This window comes from Hibiscus syriacus, unplaced genomic scaffold, assembly GCF_006381635.1.
Source record: "Hibiscus syriacus cultivar Baekdansim isolate YM2019G1 unplaced genomic scaffold, ASM638163v2 tig00111276_pilon, whole genome shotgun sequence".
NCBI classification, from domain to species: domain Eukaryota; kingdom Viridiplantae; phylum Streptophyta; class Magnoliopsida; order Malvales; family Malvaceae; genus Hibiscus; species Hibiscus syriacus.
Genome location: NW_024063043.1, coordinates 548,498 through 564,374, shown reverse-complemented (window position 1 = coordinate 564,374; position 15,877 = coordinate 548,498). Strand labels below are relative to the sequence as shown.

Genomic DNA, 15,877 nt, shown 5'->3' with positions numbered 1-15,877 from the left:
CTTTTTCTTCCTTATTTCTTCCTTCTTCTTCTTCTTCTTAGTTAGGCGCGACCTGTTGAACTCAAACAAAAACCCCCACCGAAAAAGCCCAATTGGGTGGCCAAAATGCAAAGAGAATGTACTTTTACTTCACATTTGTTGGTTCACTTTTTTCACTTTAATTCTATGTTTGAAGAGATGAATTAACGAATGAGTTCTTGCTGATGCAGATATGGTATCGTAACGTTCCCCATACTCAGTTGGCACAAATTAAGGGTCATCAGAACTGGGTTAAAGTAACTGGAGAGTACCTCACATTTCCCGGTGGTGGAACTCAGTTTAAGCATGGTGCTTTTCTCTATATTGACTTCATTAAAGAGGTGAGTGCTCAAAATGATTATATTGTCTTCAAACTTCAGTATTTTATCATATCGCTCATTACTGTCTCTCACCCCCTTCTTGTAGTCTTTACTTCTTGAACAAGTTTTGAGTTGTTTGCATACATTTTTATTTTATGTTTATCAACGTGTTTGTTTATTTTTCATAAGTGGTAACGAAAAGTGCCATTTTTGTAAGTTTTGCTCATTTACAGCTCTACTCGTTTTATTGCACAAATCTATTTACAAATATTTGATATGATTTAAAAAGAACCATGGCATTCCATGTTGCATTTGAACAATGATGGCAGTAAGCAGTATGACTTTAATGTAGGGTAAGTCTTTTCCTCTCCTGCAATTTGTTCTTTCAACTTGTGCTTAATGTTTGATTATTATTCTTCAGTCTGCGCCTGATATAGCTTGGGGAAAACGCTCTCGTGTGGTGTAGTCGGTTGGCAAAGAAACGGAGTTTTCGATGGGGTTTTTGTTTGAGTTCAACAGGGACAAGTCGCGCCTAATTAAGAAGAAGAATAAATGAAGGAAAGAGGGAGAGGAAGAAGAAGAATAAGAAGAATGAAGAAATAAGGAAGAAAAAACTATTATTGCCACGTCAGAAAAATTAATGGGGTTAAGTGCTACGTCAGCCTTAACTAACAGAAGGTATCAGCAAGAACCTTATTGAAAACGAATTAAAAGTTCGATGACTGTATTGCAAGTTTCAAAAGTTAGGTGATCAAAATGCAAGTATCCTAAAAGTTAGGGGACAATTTATATACTTTACCCTTATTTAAACGCTTTGGCCAACAAATTATAAAGTAAGTGAAATTTCTTGCAACCGAAGGAACTCTATTCCTTGACCATCAATCAAAAAACCGAATATTTATTTATTTGAAATCGTTCAACTATTTATATTAACATCACCCACAGAAACGTCCTATTTTTGTATTTTATGTTTCCCCCAAACTAGTATCTCTCTATGTCTCGTCAAAATTCTTTAGCGCCAGATCAAAGACCGGCGGCGGCGGCGGCGGCGAAGACTAACAGTTCAGCGACGGCTTTAGCACCTGGATTTCGATTCCACCCAACCGATGAAGAATTGGCTAGTTATTATTTGAAAAGAAAAGTTATCAACAAGTCTGTCAGATTTAAGGCAATCGGTGAAGTTGATATTTACAATCATGAACCTTGGACTCTGTCAGGTTATTTTTATTTTTCAATTTTAGTTCTAAAATTTAGAAGTTCAACTTTAATTTTATCTTTCAGTTTAGTTATTAAAATTTATTTCTGGTAGATTTCTGAACTGAAAATTCAATAATATCATGAAATAATTTTCTTTTATTAACCATATATATTAATATTCCTTGTCTAATTAGTATTTTTGATTTTTTTTTCTGCATCTTATATTTTTATAATAACTTTTCTATTATCATGATACTCTTTTGTTGATTTTTACTTAAATTTCAATTTATGTTGCTAAAGTATATTGCCTTTGTTTTTCAGACAAATCAAGATTGAAAACCAGAGACCAGGAATGGTATTTCTTCAGTTCATTGGATAAGAAGTATGGAAATGGGGGAAGAATGAATAGGGCTACAAAGCAAGGGTATTGGAAGACCACGGGTAAAGATAGAGAGGTCCGTCACAATTCGAAGGTTATCGGGATGAAGAAGACATTAGTCTTTCATAGCGGGAAAGCTCCGGATGGATTGCGAACCAATTGGGTTATGCATGAATACCGGCTTGTTGAAGAAGAGTTGGAAAGGATTGGAGCATTGCAGGTTTGAAACTATTTAATTTGATATTAATGGTGAATGATGATCATCGTGACTTCTAATATTAATGTTATGGATTTAAGTTATTTTGTATGCTAACTTTTGCACCACATTTCGACAATATTTTGGATGACAAAAGATATAGAATTTTAGCTTGAAATACTTGGCAAGAACTGGAGCATTGCATGTTTGAGACCATTAAAATTGAGCTTGTGTTGAATGAGATCTGTTATGCATAGCTCCAAGTGTTTATGTTGTGGTTATAGATTAAGCTTTCATGTACAACAACAGTTGCCTCGTGTTTCACCTATAATTTGGATGATGAAATAAAATTTTGATACGAAATAGTTTATAGATTAGTATGTTGTGTTGTGCCTTAGGTATTATGCTGCATTGATCTGATTATACTAAAGGATGGACGAACCTGTAGGGTTATTAGCGTTTTTATTTTCATGGTTTATTATTATTTTAACCCTTATGTTTAGAAGTCCTGCAATTTTCTCTATAAACAAACTTTCGATTTTACTATCATAAACTAATAAGATTTTTTTTTGGTTTCCTCTCTTTTTGGTGGTGTAGGGTATGTGCTATGTAGAGTAATTCACAAGAATAATATTGGACCACCGAATGGAAACCGTTACGCACCTTTCATTGAGGCAGAATGGGATGATGATTCAGCCATTTTGATTCCGGGAGTAGACACCAAGGATGATGATGTAACTGTGAATGATTCAATAGCCGGCAATGATGCAGCAGCTGCTCAGAATGCTGCGACTGAAAGAAACAATGTTCAAAGGATCGGTTCCGAGCAGGTTTGTGCCTTATCTTTCTTGCTATGGCATTATTATAATAATTGACTACATTGTAGCTGTTCATGTTTTTTGAAGTGTTGAATTTTCCTTTAGATCCTCACTTTGATGACTTCACATGTTTTATAGTATTATATAAAAATTTAACATTTTAAACCCTAAATCCTCAACAAATAACCGAGTATTTCTAGACTTATTTGACATTTTAATTGAATTAGAAAATTCCAGGCCAAAGAACTGTTTCGTTTAACCCTTTATTTGTTTACAAAGATGATGGCGAGTAATATGGCGAGATTGCCTGCTGAGCTCTGATTTACAAGGATAGTTCTATAAAAGCAAGTTATATAGTTCTATAAGGATAGCTCTGAATTTTCCTTTAGATCCTCACTTTGATGACTTCACATGTTTTATAGTTTTATATAAAAATTTAACATTTTAAACCCTAAATCCTCAACAAATAACCGAGTATTTCTAGACTTATTTGACATTTTAATTGAATTGGAAAATTCCAGGCCAAAGAACTGTTTCGTTTATCCCTTTATTTGTTTAGAAAGATGATGGCGAGTAATATGGCGAGATTGCCTGCTGAGCTCTGATTTACAAGGATAGTTCTATAAAAGCAAGGTATATAGTTCTGTAAGTATATTTTATAGCTATGCAACTGATGTGAGTATTGCACACGGATGTGTTTGGAAGATTATAACCCCTTGTTCCGGTAGTTGTCAAACATGGGTCTCGGACATGGGTAATTATAAAAAATGAAGAACCTCAGGCCTATGTGGTAACATTTGATTCCGGCCGGAATATCTACAATTATTAACATAGTGGATGTCATGATGGTTAAAGAACCCTCTAAATAAATGGACAAGCTTAGGAATAATTGAATGCTTAATTTTCAGAAGCGTGCCCAAGTTGCAAGGCGTTGGTGGGTGCGGAGAAAAGTCCCTTTGGAGAGGTAGGCGAAGTGCAAAACGGGAAGCCCTCCCAGGCATGCGCTTCGTGGGCTTTTCTATAGGCACAAGAAGCATGCACCTCAGGGATAAGGGATAAAAACTAGTCAGCTACTGAAGATCATCAAGAGTTTATACAACAAAGAATCAAAATATAAGGAGATTATACAGTGGAAGAATAAAAAGGAGACATGATAAATTGGGTTTACTACAGGGTAACAGTGACCCTTTTGCCGGGCAAAAGTAGCCCTTAAGCCATAGATTTATTAAGAAACAATGATGTGTGAATACACGAGCCACATTAATGGAGGAGTTAAGGCGTCGATCCAGGCGAAGAGACTGCATACATTTCCTTGTTGTATAATGTATGAATCCAGCAGTGGTGTGCGAATACACGAGCCACATTAATGACTGGAGTTGATCCAATCATCCAGGCGAGGAGACTGTACACATTTCCTTGCTGTATAATGTATGAATTCAGCTCTATATCAATAGACGAAAAAAGGATGTCGGCTGCTGTAAAACTAAGCAAAACTAGCTTTATATAGCCTTGATTAGGCAGATCAACACTATTGGTTTGATCCAACAAGAAAAATAAGGGCTGCAACAATCTCCTAACAGATTAGTCCGTGGGACAAGCAATGGGTGTTGTGAATGGTAGAAATAGGTCTCGACTCTTGAGGAGGGGACAAGCAATGGTGAAGGAATAGTATTAGGAAGAGATTAAATGCTTCATGAGTGAATAGGTAGGTAATGAGTTTGGATATGATCTAGAAAGGATTTATAAACCTTTTAGTATAAAAGTATGCGTCGCCTGCGCCTAGGCTTTAGTTACCCTTTGCCCCTCAGTGTGCCTTGCACCTTTTAAAACTAAGATTGAATGTTCGTCCGAACACATACTGATATCTGGCAAACTCAAGTCCAACTAACATAACATTGCTCTTGATTTAGTTGTTATCTCTATGGTTTTTAATGCTTCATGTCAGATGCTACTGTTATATTACCTGAATGTTATGTGCCTCTTATTCTTATGCCTTGATTGAAGAATTGCTTCTGAACTCTGTTTTATGGTGGCAGGACATTAAATATCTGGACGAGGATGCTCCGCCTAGTGATGAAGTTCTGAGAGAGTTGCCGAATGAGAGAACGGATGACCGTACTTTGTCACCTATAGATAGATCAGATGATTGCCTGCCACTATGCAACCATAATCGAGAATCACCTTTACCTCTATCCCGAAACAAGAGAAGGCGGCATACGGATTCAGTTCCGAACCATGCAAATATTTCTGAGGATTCTACTAGAATTACTCAAGGTCATTGTTCAGCTACAACAACCGCGATGTCTCCATCATCCACAACAAAAACGGCGGCTTCTGCACTCTTGGAATTTTCGTTGATAGAACCGAAAGAGAATTCTTGTTCTCCTCTTCCGCCAAAAAACATTACGAGTAGTCTAGATTCCGTTGTGCCACCTGACTGCATGAAACTTATCAACGAACTGCAAAGCGAGGTCTGTAAGATTTCCTTTGAGAGGGAGACGTTGAAGCTTGAATTGATGAGTGCTCGAACTATGATCAGCATTCTACATTCAAGGATCGATTCTCTTATCGACGAAGATGAGGATCTGAAGAGGAGCAGCACTCGATCGATTCTCTTATCGACGAAGATGAGGATCTGAAGAGGAGCAACCGAGTGCTGCATTCAAGGATCGATTCTCTTATCGATGAAAATGAGGATCTGAAGAGGAGCAACCGAGACATGTAGCACGGGGAGCCTAGGTGCTTTTCTGACGGATTTCCTTATCATTACCCTTATTTAGGCATGAATTATTGTTCACCGGCATGGCTGTAGAATTAGGCATGGCTGTAGAATTAGGCATGGTTGTAGAATTAGGACATTATCATTCGGCTTGTCTTGTCGATGAATGTTGCAAATTCTCCTTGTTTAATCCTTGGTTGATGAACCTTTGAAGATGTACCTAGATGGCCAGATCTTCCATTGAAAATGAATAGAGAAGTATTATTTTGATTTTTTTAAAGCTTAATTAAAAGAACTTGTACATTTATAGTTATCCAAACAAATTAAATATACAACAAAAGAGTTTTAAATCCAAAAACAAAGATGGAAAAGTGCTTATTATGAACCCACAAATGTCATTATAACACAATAAGACCCACACGTCATCAAATTAAAAACCTAAAATGGAACTAAAATTCCCAGAAAAACAATAAATTTCTTTCAGCTTTTCCCTTGATGCCTTGCATCTCCTACTTTTCATAAAAGTTGTTCTGACCGGGTTACTCTCTACCCCTCTTGGAGCCACTCTTTCGGGACTTCGTGTTTCTTCGTTTGCCAGTGGAACTGACTTGGGCAGTGTCGGCAGGGCGAAGAGGCACATGATGCCCAGGAACCAAAGCAGGGAACCCAACAGCAGGGATTCTACAAAAGCAAACAATGATATAACTGTTCAACAGGCTTAAAAGAATGAACCATAATTAATAGCAACAGTGTCCTAATAAGTAACAAAGAATACGAAAAGCATCGAGTTCTCCCACTCCCGGGCAGATTATTAAGTCACTAATCTTTAGAGGATCAGAAGTACAATAAGCCGCAAAACAGCCCTCTTGACATCTATACTTCACTAATAAGCTTGATGCCAATTCCATTACGACTTCGATCTAGAAGAATACAACTAGAACAACATACTTGCAAAGGCCAAAAACAAGTACTGTTTGCTAAACAGCTCTTCTTTTTTTTTTGAAATACCCGAAAAATGCATATCCAAACATGAGCATATGCCCCTTGAACACATATCATATTAGAATTAAAACCCCGAGTCCAGTAATTTTAAACGAAGACAAGCAGTCCAGTAACGTACACATGAATGCACACTTCATATAGGACATTAAAACTGGAGCCCAGTAACATAATCCATTTGTGAAGACAAAAAGTGCTTTCTTCTCAGTGTAATATTAAACAGAAGAGTACGAATGCAAAGAGAGATGGTATAGAGACTCATAACATACCCAACAAGAGCACAGCAGACTCCTGCTTGCCTGAGGACGCATCAAATGTGCCACCCTTATGCAAAGTAAGACGAAGAGCTTGATTCTCAGCAATGAAGAACTGAAGCATATGGCTCAGCCTCCTGCATTCCCCTTCCAAATACCTACTCTTCATCTCAAGATCCTTGACATAAATCTTCTTCCTCTCCCTTGATCTCACCGCTGCATCTCTGTTTCTCAACTGCCTAAAAAGAAACCATTCAGATCAATCAATTGCATTAAAAGCAGTCCCTTATCTTCCAATTTGGGTTTAAAAAAGACAACTCTGTTCACAAACTACTTGCGCCTAATTTAGTTTTTTATTATTTATTTCTAATTAGTGTTCAGAAATCTGAATTTTGACTTGAGTTCTAATATAAAAATGGAGATTGAACTTGAGCATGGAAACCAAGTTCACTTCTTATTGGGTAAAAAATCACAATCAAACGAATTTGATCATAATCAAATCAAGGTTGAGCTCCCATGCAAGTTGAATTAATGTATCTTAATACTTGACTCGAGTAGCTTCGTAAAGGTTGGAGACTAATCAAACTTTTTCATTTTTAATATTTAACTTACTTTTAATTAGTATCGAAAAATACCAATTTAAAATTTATATCGAGTTTGAACTCAACAATGAAAATCAAGATTCTGTTTTTGAAGATGAAAGCTTACGCTTGAGCAATTTGATGTTCATTTCAAATCAAACTCAAGCTTTAAAAGTACAATTCAATTGAGTTGATTTCAGTAAAACTAAAGTTTCTTAAGTAAATGACTACACCACTTACTTCAAATTAGACATGCAACTAATAAATTTGAAAGAAATACAATTCTAGTGAAAAATAGAGAACGATAATAGATTGGGAAGATCAATACAGCTTTAAATGAAAAAACTCTATTGAGCTCGAGTTTCTTACGTAAGCGATTACACTTGTACTTCAAATTCGACATGCAACAAATCAAATTTAAATAAAATACAATTTTAGTCAACAATAGACAAAAATTATAAATCGGGAATATCAATTTATACCTTCTCTGTTTCTTAACAACGGGATCATCTTTATCGGCGTCGGTGTGGGCCTGGTTTTGTTTGCGGAAATCAACGCCTTCTACGGCAACGCCACCGCCGCCACTAGGAGGTGAATCAGCCAGTAAATCGGCGAAGAAATCATCATCGGAGGCAGGTTGAGTCTCAGCCCTATCGAGAGAATGATCATCCTCCATCAAAGCCTTCTCAATCTCCCCCATCCATGAAGACACTGCCTGTTCTAGATCGCGATTCTCGGTCGAAAAGGGTTGAGGAGACGCTTCAGTTTCCGGTCCCTGGTCATTCTGTAAGATATCTCCGAAATCGGGAAAGTCAGCCTCGAGGAAGAGGGTATCCCAATTGATTTCCTCCATGAAAACCCAACGGAAGATGAAATTATTAGGATTTACGATAGACGAAAAAGAGGGATTATGTTTAAGATCGGGAAAAATAAAGTGAGGAATTAAATTGAACCCAACAACAGAGAAGAAAAAATACTCCCTATTGAAATCTGTTTCCTTAAAGACGAAGGGTGCGATTCAGATGAATTTATATAAGAAAAATTAAGGGTAAACTATACCAGAGACCACCTAACTATAGCTTCTTTTTATTTCGAATATCATTTTTAAATTCTTGTCAATCTGACCACTAGCTGTTAACATTTACAAAAGTATGATGTGACAGTTAATAAAATTTGTATAATTATACATTTAATCCTTAATATTTATATATTTTTTAATTTAATCTTAATTTAATTTAATAAATTTAATCTTCTAATTATATGACGACATGTGTCATCATATAATTGAAGAGCTTTTTTATATAATTATAATTGGAGAGCTTTTTATATAATTTTAATTTATTTAATATAACATTTTTTCCAACCTGGTGACACTTCTCATCATAAGATTAAAGGAAAAACAAGCTTCATCAAGTTGAGAGGGGTGAGGTTTGAATCCATGTATTGCTGCATAGAGGAGGAAAAGCAAGCATTATCACTAAGCCAAACCTTCATTTGTGATTAGGCATACATATTTTTGTATAAAACCTATTGTGGCTACTACAAAAAATAAAGAAATAAAATACTTATTTAGAGACTTAAATCTAAGCAAACTATATGATTAGGGCACTCTAATCACAAATTAATATTTTGACTTTTACATTTTAAGACAAAATTTAATATCTTTTTCTTTTTCATAATTATAATTTAATAATTTTAATTTTTATATTTGAGTCGAATAATATTACTTTAACTTTTGAGTTAAAATTTTCATTTTTAAAATTATTTCTTTAACTCAAAAGTAAAACTTAAAAAAAATTAAATTTTGAATTTAAAATTTGTTTAATAGAATCAACATATTTTTTAACTCAGATGTAAAAGTTAAAGTCATTAAATTATAATTATGACAAAAAAATATTAATTTTTTGTCTAAATATGTAAAAAATATTAAATTTATTTTTAATTTTGTATTAATTTATGATTAGAGTGTCCTAATTATATAATTTGTTTAGATTTAAGTCCCTAAATAAGTAGTTTTCTTTCTTTATTTTTTTAGTAGCCATAGCAGGTTTGTACAAAATTATGTAAGCTTAAAAATAAATGAAGGCTTGGATTATTGGTAATGTTTGCTTTTCCTCCTTGATGCAACAATACTTAGGTTCAATCCCCACACTTTTCCTTTAACAAGATAGTGACACGTGTCATCATCTGGTTGAAAAATATTATATTAAATTAATTAAAATTATAAGCGAAAAGTTCTCTAATCATATGATGAGACGTGTCCTCATATAATTAGAGGATTAAATTTATTAATTTAAATTAAGACTAAATTGAAAGAATGTACAAATATCAAAGATCAAATGTGTAATTATACCAATTTTATTAACTATCACGTTGTAGACACCCGATTTTATCCGAGTCTACAAAAAAAATATTTTATTATATTATTTATTATTATTATTATTATTATTTTTTGTAAGCCCCATATACTACCCCACCATTACCTCACCCACTCAAACACTACCCAACAACCATTCTTTTCCCCTTCTACCATGACCGGCCACTACCCCCACTAATTCAAACCAAATCTCATTTCTTCTTCCTATATATATATTATTTATAAAATGCCGGGGGACGAGGAACCACGGGGAAAAGAAATGAGGGGTCGAAATTTTTTTTGCCTCTTTGGAAAGTTGCATTTGATTTATGTATTTATTTATTGGTTCTGATCCATTTCATTGGATCCTTTGATTATTATTATTATTTTGCGTTCATTGAATTTTCTGGTTCCTTGTATTACTATTCTCATTAGTAATCTTCTTCTTCTTCTTCCTTGGTTCTTGTTCTCAAAAGTTCAAGTTCAAAGAAATGGCGGAGCGTGCTCTCACTCGCGTACACAGCTTCCGTGAACGTTTGGATTCCACACTTGCTGCCCACAGGAACGAGATTCTAGCCCTGCTTGCAAGGATCGAAGAAGTAGTTTTCTGAACAACACCAGCATTTCTGGGTCGTCAGGCTCTTCCTCTTACAACTTGAAGAAGCTGCCGTTTATGGGGCCAAACAGGAGCATGCTTCTTCCCTTGGTATTGTGCCTCACAAAGGATATGATTCACTTGAAGTTAATGAAGATATACAGTTGGCCCTAGCTCACCAATGTTGCATGATTATGACATGTGCACTGCCAAAAATGACTCGTTTTGCTAAGAGTTATGGAAACATGGCAAATGCTTGGAAGGAAAAAGGCGATATTGATGTTGTCATTCAGTACTATATGATTGCAATCGAGCTTCGACTTAACGTTGCTGATACATGGTCAAATTCAGCAAGTGCTTACATGCAAAAGAGAAGATTTAATGAGGTCTGCTATCGTGCTAAAGACTGTTAGTATTACCTGTTTCATTTATTTGCAAAGTACATGTTTACTTTTGCTTTTAGTCCTTTTTATTAACCCCTGCTTAATATTGGTAATGGGTGCTAGATCTTAGCATCCACAAGTTATATGCTACTCGTGCTGAACTTTATCTAACTGTCACTGCACTTTATTCAAATTTTTTATTATTTTTTTTTAAAAAATTCCCTTTAATTCATTTAATATTTTTTTATTTTACAATCTAATAATATTTTTGACTTTAGGGATACTTTTCAACCAATCAAAAGTAAGTAATTTGAATCGCACGTTTTAAATTTCAAATTTTGCGATTAAGACAACCGACAAATTAATTGGTACCGAAAGGGCAGTATAAGGGTGTTAATCCTTCCTTGACTGTAACCGACTCTCGAACCCATTATATTTATGGTAAAACGCAAATCAGGTAAGATGGTGATCGATCCACCTAAATGTTTTTAAAATGATCGGTGGCGACTCTAACCCATTTTTTCAAAGTCGAAGCCCAATTTTGAGGCCCAACCGAAAGACGGTTGCGACAGCTTGACGACTCTGCTGGGGACAGGTAAGTGAGTCAGGCTGAAATTAATTTTCGGTTACTTTTTTAGCGAAAATTGCAAGTTTAAATTTTAATTTATTTATTTGATTCCAATTATTTACCTTTGATTATTTTTCAAATAAATAATTGTACTGATATTTTTTTTAATGATTTCAGATTTTTGAAAAGTTTCTATCTCTGGCTCTATACCCGAGCTCCGAACCCTTTTTAAGTGGGGGTAAAAACGACGCCTTCATGAGAATTTATTCTCTGCACAGGCCTAGCAAGTACCATTCGGGATTCATATACCTTATGTCTTCGTGTGAATTTATTCACTACAAAGGCATAAGAGAATATATCATCTCGAGTTTAACTTAGTCCACATAAGCTTGTAATGAGCTTAGGACTAAGGGTCTGGCATGCCCAAGGAGACTCCAACAAGGAGAACTCGAGTACCTTTTAGAACCTAAACAGGGAGACTACAAGGAGTTAGAGCCCACCCCAAAACCTCATTCCAAATCTAGGATATCTTGAGTTATTTCATGCTTTACTTTCTGTTCAAAGCATGCGAACTAGAAAGATATGTGGTTAAGACTTGTTCAAAATTAACATGCGGGATAAAGATCATGTCCGGGTAGGAATTAAAGCATGTGGGGTAGATATCATATGGGGTAGGACTTTTTATTTTTTTTCATTATTGTTCTGATTTACCTCACTCACTCTTTTCATTTTTGTTCTTTTTTATTTTATTTTAATCATATGCAACACTCAAAAAGGGTGTTAATCCACCAAAAATATGTTCGTTAAACGTAAATAATCTATATTAATGGAAAAAAGGGTTATAATACAAGAGATGAAAAGCTCATAAGTCCGATTATGGTCAGAAAGGATTTAGAACATTCCAGGATTATTCCAAGCACACCAAAAGTCAACTTTTTGAGTTAGCCAAAGGTTGCAGGGGCAAGACGAGAAAATGTTATTGACCCGGAGAGTCCCTTCAAAGACAACAAGAACAATATGACAAAACGATAGCTAAAAACTGGAGGCCATTGTTGACAAATTCAATAAGCAAGTGCAGATGAATGCCCTAATCCTTGACATTCTGGAAATAGTGGGGCATCTTAATGACGCTTTATTCCATTTTGCAGCATCCTATTTATACTTGTTTTTTTAACTCTCATATTTATTTTGGTAACTTGCTTTTGAACTTTGACATATTTCTTTTTATGAGGATATTTCAACGAATTTATGCTGAGCATTAAATCAAATTTACAACTTGAAATTCTTTTAATATCAGTCGAATTAAAAAACTCCATAAATGATTCAGAGTTACAGATATTTGACAAAGTAACTTTGACCTTACCCAAGAAGAAACGCTCAAACACCGTACCCTTCTCTTGCAAATAACCAATATAGCTTTCTTCTCCCATAAGAGAATAAAAAAGAGGCTTGGTATTTAGATGTGCATAGGTGCGGACAACATGGGGCTTCTTTTTGCATATGACATTACTATTCTTTTTGTGTAAGACGTTCAGTGATGCTAATGATCTTCACAGATAGAATAGTCGAGTAAGCAAATCTAGTTTAGGTCAGTTGTTTAGAAATTAAACTCTAAAGATGAGATTCATTGACTTTCAAAAAACACCTAGACTGTAACAGGTTCTTCTTGACAAACTTAAGAATTGGACCCGTATACCCAGATTATAATATTATATATATACAATAAAGCTTGAGTTGTCCCTCTAGAGAAATTGGTTAAACGCCCCGGCTTTATAAATAAGATTCAGCTAGCATGATAAAGGTGATTATAATATACAATAAAGCTTGAGTTGTCCCTCTAGACCAATTGGTTAAACGCCTCTACTTTATAGATAATATTCAGTTAGCCTGATAAAGGTGATTATAATACCTATACAATGATATTGAGTTATCCCTCTAGAGAAATTGGTTAAACGCCCCAGATCTATGGATCCAGCTAGCCAGACAATGGCAAATTAAATAATTTCGGTAAAAGATGGACTAAGGGAGTTAAGGAACACCTGTATAGTCAATTTCACACGAACACTCAAGAATTTCATTTTTAGACCGATATTTCTACACTGTCTTTGTTAGAGGAACCTACAAAGCTTGAACAAATGGGAGATTTCAGAGGACCAAAATAGAAGGTCTAGTAATTAATCATACTATTTGCGCCATTTTGTCCGCATCCAATTAAAATACCAAGCCAATTAATGACCAAAAAAATATTTTTTTATGGCTAAATAGGAGGCCTACCTAAAGTCAACTCGTTCATTTGAATATTTGTCAAAGAGCTATAACTCTGAAAGCATTAAAAGAGCTATTGATTCTTTTGATATACTTTGAATTCATGTTTATGATTTGATTTGATTGCAAGCCTGAATTAAAGAGCAATGTTTTACAGAATTCTTGCATTTGTATATCTTTTTTCTTTCCTCCTAAGATAACAGAAAGAAGAACAACATTTTCAAACAGGACAGTCTCAAATGTGAAAGATCCTGGAAGGTGCTAAGACTCATTTTGCCTCTCTTGAAGAAAGAACGAACAATATCAAATTTCGAGCATTTCACAAGACAATCAATCCGAGAGATCAGATAGAACTTGTGACATTACCAATAACCTGAGAAGAAAATGGGGCATGGTCGATTCCAAGGACAAGACCAGCAGAAAAAAATGAGGCTCCATCCAAGGGATAAAACAAAATTAATTCATGTTGCATGCATCTTAGACATACTTAAGAGCATCGCATTTTTCATTTTTAGCATACATAATTTTTTGCAGCTTTTTGAGTCAAGTTTCAACTTCAAGACGAAAGATACTTGATTCAAAAGCACATTCAAAAGTTGATGGTGGTTGCTCGACCTCACAGTGAAGGGGCGACTATCTGACGACAAAATAACTTTTCGAGTCTCATTCAGAGTCAATTTCAACTTCACAGCGAAGGATATTGAACTTGAAGCCACATAATTTACTCGAGATTGGATTTCAACTTCACAACGAATGATATCCAACTCAAAGCAACATACAATACTTGGATTTCAACTTCACGGCGAAGGATATTCAAGTCAATGCTCAACTTCACAACGAATGGGCCATCCACGATTTCAACTTCACGACAAAGGATATAATGTAAACTCTAGATTGGATTTCAAATTCATGATGAAGGATATCCAATTCAAAGCTCAACTTCACGGTGAAGGGGCTTCCCAGTTTCATTCAGAGCCAATTTTAACTTCACGGCGAAGGATATTGGACTCGAAACAATACAAGCTTGGATATCAACTTTACGACGAAAGATATTCAAGTCAAGGCTCAGCTTCACAACGAAGGGGTCGTCTACGATTTCAACTTCACGACGAAGGATATCGTGCGAACTCTAGATTGGATTTCAACTTCACGACGAAGGATATCCAATTCAAAGCTCAACTTCATGGTGAATGGGCTTCCCAGTTTCATTCAGAGCCAATTTCAACTTCACGGCGAAGGATTTTGGACTCGAAGCAACATTCATCTTTAGATTGGATTTCAACTTCACGACGAAGGATATCCAATTCAAGGCTCAACTTCACAAAGAATGGGTCATCCACGGTTTCAACTTCACGACGAAGTAAATCGTGCTCACTAGTAACATTCATCTTTAGATCGAATTTCAACTTCACGACGAAGGATATCCAATTCAAGGCTCAACTTCACAATGAAGGGGTCATCCATGGTTTCAACTTCACGACGAAAGGAATCGTGCCCACCAGCAACATTCATCTTCAGATTGGATTTCAACTTCATGATGAAGGATATCCAATTCAAGGCTCATTTTCACAACGAAAGGGCCCTCTACGATTTCAACTTCACAATGAAGGATATCATGCCCACAAGTAGCAATGACATCCACGATTTCGACTTCACGACGAAGGATATCGTGTTCATTTGTAACATAGCTCAAGGAAAGAAGGGCTATTTGCCAACAAAAGACCTTCGAGTTCGACTACACTCAGCTCAAAGGCATATCATTTGTAGCATAACTCAAGGCTAGAAGCGTTATTTGCCAACCAAAGACCTTCGAGTTCGACTATGCTCAGCTCCAAGGCACATCATTTGCAGCATAACTCAAGGCTAGAAGATTTATCTGCCAACAAAATACCTTCGAGTTCGATTACACTCAGCTCAAAGCCATATCATTTACAGCATAGCTTAAGTCGAGAAGGGCTATCTGGCAACCAAAGACCTTTGACTTCGATTACATTCAACTCAAAGGCAAATCAAATTTACATCATAGCTCAAGGTCAGAAGGGCTATATGTCAACAAAAACTGACGAGTTCTATTTTATTCAGTTCGATGACAACGGGGAACCACTTTCTAGAAGAATTTTCAAGCCAAAATCTTTAAACCGAGTAGAAGACAAAAGCCCAATTCCAGGAAGACCAATCACATTTAAGAGGACCGAACAAAAACTGATTGTCTTTTTTCGTCTTTTCCCT

At 35.6% G+C, this 15,877-nt stretch overlaps 2 protein-coding genes across 2 annotated transcripts; one reads left to right on the top strand and one right to left on the bottom strand.

Moving 5' to 3' along the window:
- The first annotated feature begins 1,278 nt into the window (after positions 1-1,278).
- LOC120157846 (NAC domain containing protein 50-like) lies at positions 1,279-5,933 on the top strand. Its single transcript, XM_039168850.1, has 5 exons — positions 1,279-1,555; positions 1,857-2,134; position 2,559; positions 2,708-2,823; positions 4,965-5,933. Exons 1-5 carry the CDS (start codon positions 1,333-1,335, stop codon positions 5,565-5,567), a joined length of 1,221 nt encoding a protein of 406 aa, XP_039024781.1. The 5' UTR covers positions 1,279-1,332; the 3' UTR covers positions 5,568-5,933.
- Positions 5,934-5,997: 64 nt separating this feature from the next.
- On the bottom strand, positions 5,998-8,455 carry LOC120157845 (bZIP transcription factor 60-like). Its single transcript, XM_039168849.1, has 3 exons — positions 7,964-8,455; positions 6,916-7,139; positions 5,998-6,328 (listed from the first exon to the last, which is right to left on the bottom strand). The coding sequence occupies exons 1-3, from the start codon at positions 8,332-8,334 to the stop codon at positions 6,078-6,080; spliced, it is 846 nt and encodes a 281-aa protein (XP_039024780.1). The 5' UTR covers positions 8,335-8,455; the 3' UTR covers positions 5,998-6,077.
- Positions 8,456-15,877: the final 7,422 nt, after the last annotated feature.